General features: G+C 34.5%; 1 protein-coding gene across 1 annotated transcript in view; it reads left to right on the top strand.

The window, feature by feature from the left end:
• Positions 1–2,653, top strand: part of LOC114922446 (vomeronasal type-2 receptor 26-like) — a 6,680-nt gene extending 4,027 nt beyond the window's left edge. The window contains exons 4-5 of the mRNA XM_029283816.1: positions 438–564; positions 1,749–2,653. Of these exons, the coding sequence (XP_029139649.1) occupies positions 438–564; positions 1,749–2,653 (1,032 nt within the window). The remainder of the gene's footprint in view (positions 1–437; positions 565–1,748) is intronic.
• Positions 2,654–6,922: the final 4,269 nt, after the last annotated feature.

Genomic DNA, 6,922 nt, shown 5'->3' on the forward strand with positions numbered 1-6,922 from the left:
TATATTATATTATATTATATTATATTATATTATATTATATTATATTATATTATATTATATTATATTATATTATATTATATTATATTATTATATTATATTATATTATATTATATTATATTATATTATATTATATTATATTATTATATTATATTATATTATATTATATTATATTATATTATATTATATTATATTATATTATTATATTATATTATATTATATTAATTATTATATTATATTATATTATATTATATTATATTATATTATATTATATTATATTATATTATATTATTATATTATATTATATTATATTATATTATATTATATTATATTATATTATATTATATTATATTATATTATAAATTATATTATTATATTATTATATTATATTATATTATTATAATATTTATTATATTATATATATTTTATTTATATATTAGTCTCAGCCTCTTTCAGTATGCAGTGATATTTGCCGTCCTGGTTCCAGCAAAAAGGTGAAGGAAGGGGAACCCTTTTGCTGCTATGACTGCATCCCTTGCCCAGAGGGAAAGATTTCAGAGAAGGAAGGTAAGAAATGTGTTGCTTGGATTCAGCAAGGAAAATGGTGACAATCTAATCTAGAGGACAGTTCTAAATAAACCTGAATTTTGTTTTTCAATTGCCTCAGTTCAGCAATAAAACCTGTATTTCAAAATTGTGCACCTTGGACTATCAGTCTCTGCTCATTAATCTCTAAATCTGGATGTATTTCTTTCCAAAGCTGGTACATTTAATTTTGAAACCCTCATTCAATAGTTTTTATTGATGGAAAGGATTCCATAATGAAATATTTTTGTTCCTTTGATCAAATTTATTCTTTTGATTGCCTTCCAGTAACCTCCATGCTCCATGTCAGCTCCATGCCCTGGTTGCCTTACAGAAGAAACTGAGCCCTGTAGCACATTTTTCAGTGAATTCCCAGAAGATTTAGTATCATATCTGACTCTTGTTAATGTGAGCAACATTCAATCTGGCATGGAATTTGAATCACATATTGTTGCTACATTAAATGGGTGTTTGAGAATAGTTTTAGGCTAAATCTCTCTAATAAGGAAGCATCAGTGGTGGGATTCAGCAGGTTCACACCAGTTCGGCAAAACTGGTAGCTAATTTTTTGTTGCCCAGGCCCAGAATGGACTTCCGGAAGCGGCATCCACACAGAGAACCAGTTGTTCACATATCTGAATCCCACCCAGTAGCATCTGTTCAGTTTAACCCTTAGCATCACTAGAACATGCAGGGCCTTCATCACAATGAGATACTGTTCCTTATATTCAATTTGGCATGGAATTTGAATCACATATTGTTGCCACATTAAATGGGTGTTTGAGAATAGTTTTAGGCTGACTCTTCAATTCAATCTCTCTAATAAGGTAGCATCTGTTCAGTTTAACTCTTAGCATCACTAGAGCATGCAGGGCCTTCATCACAATGAGATACTATTCCTTTAGTGGGGCTACAATATTGTTACTATTCATATGAATATATCTATGTAACTGTTTTATATATACAAATGTGCACAGACAAGTGTATAATTGCTACATTTATTATTTTTAATATATGTAAGCGCATAAAGAACATACACTATACATTATAGATGCTCCTTCCTGCCACATACAGTATCTAGCAGTATATTGCTGAACTATCCAATGTGCGTTATGGAAAGGTTCCTAAGATGAAAACCTCATTGTCTGCCTCTTCATTTTTTTCAGATAGTAATGAATGCTATGCTTGTAAAGATGGAAGCTATCCAAACAGAAATCAAGATAGCTGCAATCCTAAAATTATCATATTTTTGTCTTATGGAGAACCTTTGGGGATCAGTTTAGCCTTCTTTGCTTTTTTCTTTTCCTTGGTATCAGTGATGGTGCTTGTAATCGTTATGAAAAACCACAACACTCCCATTATTATAGCCAATAACCGAGACCTCACTTATATTCTCCTCTTCTCCCTCCTGCTCTGCTTCCTTTCCACGTTCTTATTCATTGGTCGGCCCAAGAAAGTGATATGTCTTCTCCAACAAGCTGCTTTTGGCATCTCCTTCTCCATGGCTGTTTCTTCAGTGTTGGCAAAAACTGTCACAGTGGTTCTGGCTTTCCTGGCCACCAAGCCAGTTTCCAGAATGAGAATGTTTGTGGGAAAGAGACTTGCCAACTCCATGGTCATTTCCTGCTCTCTTATTGAAACAGTCATTTGTATGTTGTGGCTGGCAATATCTCCCCCATTCCCAGATTTAGACATGCATTCGATGGTTGAAAAAAGCATTCTGCAGTGTAATCAGGGGTCTGAGATTATGTTCTATTGTGTCCTAATTTATATGGGCTTCTTGGCCTTTATTAGTTTCATTGTTGCTTTCTTGGCTAGGAAGTTACCTGATACTTTCAATGAGGCCAAGTTCATTACTTTCAGCATGTTGCTCTTCTGCAGTGTTTGGATATCCTTTGTTCCAACTTATCTGAGCACTAAAGGAAAGTACATGGTGGTTGTGGAGATTTTCTCCATCTTAACCTCTAGTGCTGGTTTGCTGGGCTGCATCTTTTTCCCCAAATGTTATATTATTGTGTTCAAGCCCAACCTTAACAACAGGGAACAATTAATGAATAGAAAAAAGGAATGAGTTTAATTGAGGGTGCCCTTTGCTATTATTTTAAATGTAGCAATTTTGTGTTCTTTATATAATAATAAAAATAATTTTTGTTTTTCCCTTCCATTGTGGATGGTGATTTCAATAATCCTCCTCTAGTAATATCTTTTTCTGCAAAATATGATAAAATTTAATCTGAAGTCATCCAACCCTGATGGTAGAGTTCTACTTTATCTCTTTGATCTCTTTCACTCTTACTAATAACTATTTACTTTTCCTATTTGAGATCAAGATCAAATATGAAATAATTAAGGGATCAATGGCTCAAACATGTTGTCTAAACTTTGTTTTATACTGGAATCAGAAGGGTTGGGAGACAGAATTTCAGTTATAGAATTATTTGATAACCCTCAGTACTAGAACATTAAGTACACATTTAGAAGATAATGCTCTAGTGATCAAAACAGTGGACCCCAATAAAAAGAATAAACAAGCAAACCTCACGGATCATGGCACATTAACCTTGTTTTTCCTTTTAAGTTTGTTACTGGCATAAAAATATTGTTTGAATATGACAATCAAAGGACATTCTATATACAACAGCATTCTTTAGCATGATAGGTCCTGGCTAATGATATATTTAGTATAAAGTTGAGGCATATAAACGGAAGCTAAATGAGTCTTTTCAAGTCTCCTTTATAGCCCAAGAAACTAGAGAAGGTGAATTCTGAGGCTCTTGCCTGCCAACTATCCAGCTACCAACTGTGTTGTTTTTTAATTGACCATTCCTTAGGCAGAGTCTCTTCGCCTCATCTCTCAAGGCATTTCCTACATACCAATACAATTGTTTATTTTAAAACCTGAGATTGCTGTTTTGATCATGCCACAGGTAACACATCTTCTCTTTCAAATTGATCAGAGAGACACAGACAGGGTGAAGGCATGCCCTCACAAGAAACTTCAAGTTTCCTGTTTGAAACTTTAGTGCAAGTTTCAAAACTTGGGATGCAGAACCTGGAAAATAAGATAAGTTGTATGATTGGAAAACTGTTGCCAATTGATCTCTGTCTTTTTCCTTTACACTGAAGGTAAGCCTGCAGTTCTTTACATTATTCAACTTTGGAATTCCTAAGCAAGTGAGAGTGAAACCTTTTTTAAAAATAAACCTACCAACATTAGGACTTTAAATGTTAGCAATGGGAAAACAGTAGTGTCAAGTGAGATTGACTAGATGGGACAATAAATCTATTGGTTTGCCCTTGGGTAGCCCACTGTTGGTTATCATAGTTAGGATCCCTTGGGTAGCCCACTGTTGGGTAGCCCACTGTTGGGTAGCCCACTGTTGGTTATCATAGTTAGGAGGTGATTTGGGTATTTTGTTCGTTTGTTTTTACCCCATTTGGGAGGGTATAAGTTGCCAAGATCTTATGGAAACTGAGCAGTATTGAAGTCTCAGCAAATAAATAAACAAATGCATAAATAAATGCTGGTCTCAGCAGCCTGTCCATTAGATGGACTCCCAATGCACATAGAATGGAAGGCTAGAACAAAGAAATCAGGAGATACAATCTTAGGAAATGAAAGTGAAACTCACAGATATTTTTGCTCATATCTCTAAAGCATCTGACAGTATAGATACACCAAACAAAAGTGTGGCATATACAGATCAAAATATATTGTGAGGACTGGACCCATAGTGGATTAATCAGCTAGCATGTTTTAGTGAAAAGGCATTTCACATTGGTTCATGATTCATACCAATGTTCTGAATTGGTCACTTTAAAAGCATTCTCCTCATAGGTACTTGGTAATTAGTTAAGAATTTGCATATATCTATAGTTCCTCTAGAAACAACTCCATGAACAAAGCATATATGTAAGAAACATCTGTTCCCATGCTTCCATTTTTATTTCTCTCCCCATTTTGCATTTAAACATTCCCCTCCTCACTTGCTCTTTTCTATCAGAATAACAAAATGTAGATTTTTTAAAAAAAATATTTTTTATTTTTATTATCCCATCTGTATTACTTTATAAGTAACTCAAGGTGGTGAATATACATAATATACCTTCCTTCTCCCATGTTTCCACAATAACAATTCTGTAGGGTGGGTTGGGCTGAGAAAAAGTGATAGCCCCAAGGTAATCCAGCCAGCTTTCATGTCCCAGGCAGAACTAGAACTCTCAGTCCACTATCTATGGAGATTCTCAGTCATCCAGGTAATAGTTGTCTCAAAGGTGACTTTTTTTTTTCTTCAAAAGGCAACTGGACTGTTTTTTGAGGAAGAAGACATTTTGCTTCACATCCAAGAAGCTTCATCAATTGTGCCTAGATAGTGGTGGGATGGAGGGATAGGTATCTATGCAGGTCTCTGAGTTTTCAGCCTTTTTTCAAGGCCTGAATTTATATTACTGATTTCCATTTCCCAAGTATTTAAGCTTTTTTTTAATTAAAAGGCAGAAGTTACTTTTCAAGTGTTCACAGATAAAAACAAGATTATAATTGTAATAAAGAGCTGTTCTGAAAGAAGAATACTCTGTGTTCATGGTCTACATATAGGAATTAAACCAGATAAGATTATTTCCCATCTAATACTGTCTATCTTAACTGGAAATAACTGTTTAACATCTTGCAGAAATACTCATTGTTATTATAAGTTCTTTATTTTAAAAGTTGTGGATGGAGGAATAGAGAGAGAAAGAGAGGAGAGGAGAGGAGAGGAGAAGAGATTAGGGATACCAAGAACTGAATCCAAAACTTCTGTTCAGCTTTACTGAATGTTTTCTTGCATGCTAAATTTCTTTCCCACAGAAAGAAATTGTCTTTTCTTGTCTTTCTTTTCAAAAGTCAAGGGAGTGATTGTTCTTTTAGCTGAAAATATGCTGGAAAAGAGAACTGCCATGTTAGTGATATAATAGCTAATTTGGCTTGCTCTGGGGGAGGTGTGGATGAGGAAATATATTAGACGAACTTTATTAGGCCAACTAAGACAAAAAAATAGTGTGTGAATTTTGGCAAGTGAACAGAATTCCATCAAAGACAAAAACTAAACAAAACATTCCTAAACAAACGAAGGATGGGAAAGATTTATAAGGAAAAAGATTGTTAGGAGTCAAAACCAAATTGATGGTACATAAGCAATCAATCAATAAATTAAAAAAGTCACAGTTTAAATCTTCAGATAATCCAAGTCCACCAGGGCTCTAGGAAGGCAGCCTAAGATGCTTACAAAGCTCAAAATTGCAGTACTTTTTTTTAAAAAAATCTGCTTCAAGAATGTATCCTTTTTTCTCCATTTTGACAGTTCATATAAAGCTGAATGCATCTGGAATATCCTGATAGACTTTCCTATATCATTTTCAACTATGTTAACTTCAGTTTATGAAACACAACGCTAGGCTGCATTAACAGAGGGATAGAATCAAGATCAAGTGAAATGTTAATACCATTTTATAACACCTTTGAAAGGCCACACTTGGAATACTGCATCTGGTTTTTGTCACCACGATGTAAAAAAGATGTTGAGACTCAAGAAAGAGTATAGAGAAGAGCAACAAAGATTATTAGGGGACTGGAGGTTAAAACATATAAAGAACGTTTGGTAGAATTGGGTATGTCTGGTTTAATGAAGAGAAGGACTAAGGGTGACATGATAGCAGTGTTCCAATATCATAAAGGTTGCCACAAAGAAGAGGGAGGAGTCACCTCCAAAGCAGGAAAAGAAGCAATGGATAGAAACTAATCAAGGAGAGAAGCAACCTAGAACTAAGGAGAAACTTCCTGACTGTTAAAACAATTAATCAATGGAACAACCTGCCTCCAGAAGTTGTGAATGCTCCAACACTGGAAGTTTTTAAGAAGAGACTGGACAACCATTTGTCTGAAATGGTATAGGGTTTCCTACCTGAGCAGGAGGTTGGAGTAGAAGACCTCTAAGGTTCCTTCCAACTTTATTATTATTATTATTATTGTTATTGTTATTGTTATTGTTATTGTTATTGTTATTGTTATTGTTATTGTTATTGATCATTGCACAGTCAGCCAGATGTTCAGACTGGATTTGGCATTTTTGTCTACCTATCAAGTCCTTACCAAGGACCTGGATTAGACAGATGTGGATGTTTGATGGTATTACAGATATCGTCGCAGGATGGAAGCAGTTCCTAGTAAGGCCACCTTTTGCAATTGACTAGTGGTGAATTTGTCAATGCCAATGGTGTTCAAGTGGTGCTCCAGTTGTTTTGGGATTGCACCAAAGGCGCCTATTACTATTGGTACTACCCTTGCTTACCTTTACCACAG

Source organism: Protobothrops mucrosquamatus, unplaced genomic scaffold (genome assembly GCF_001527695.2).
Source record: "Protobothrops mucrosquamatus isolate PMUCROS unplaced genomic scaffold, P.Mucros_1.0 scaffold239, whole genome shotgun sequence".
In the NCBI taxonomy this organism is placed as follows: domain Eukaryota; kingdom Metazoa; phylum Chordata; class Lepidosauria; order Squamata; family Viperidae; genus Protobothrops; species Protobothrops mucrosquamatus.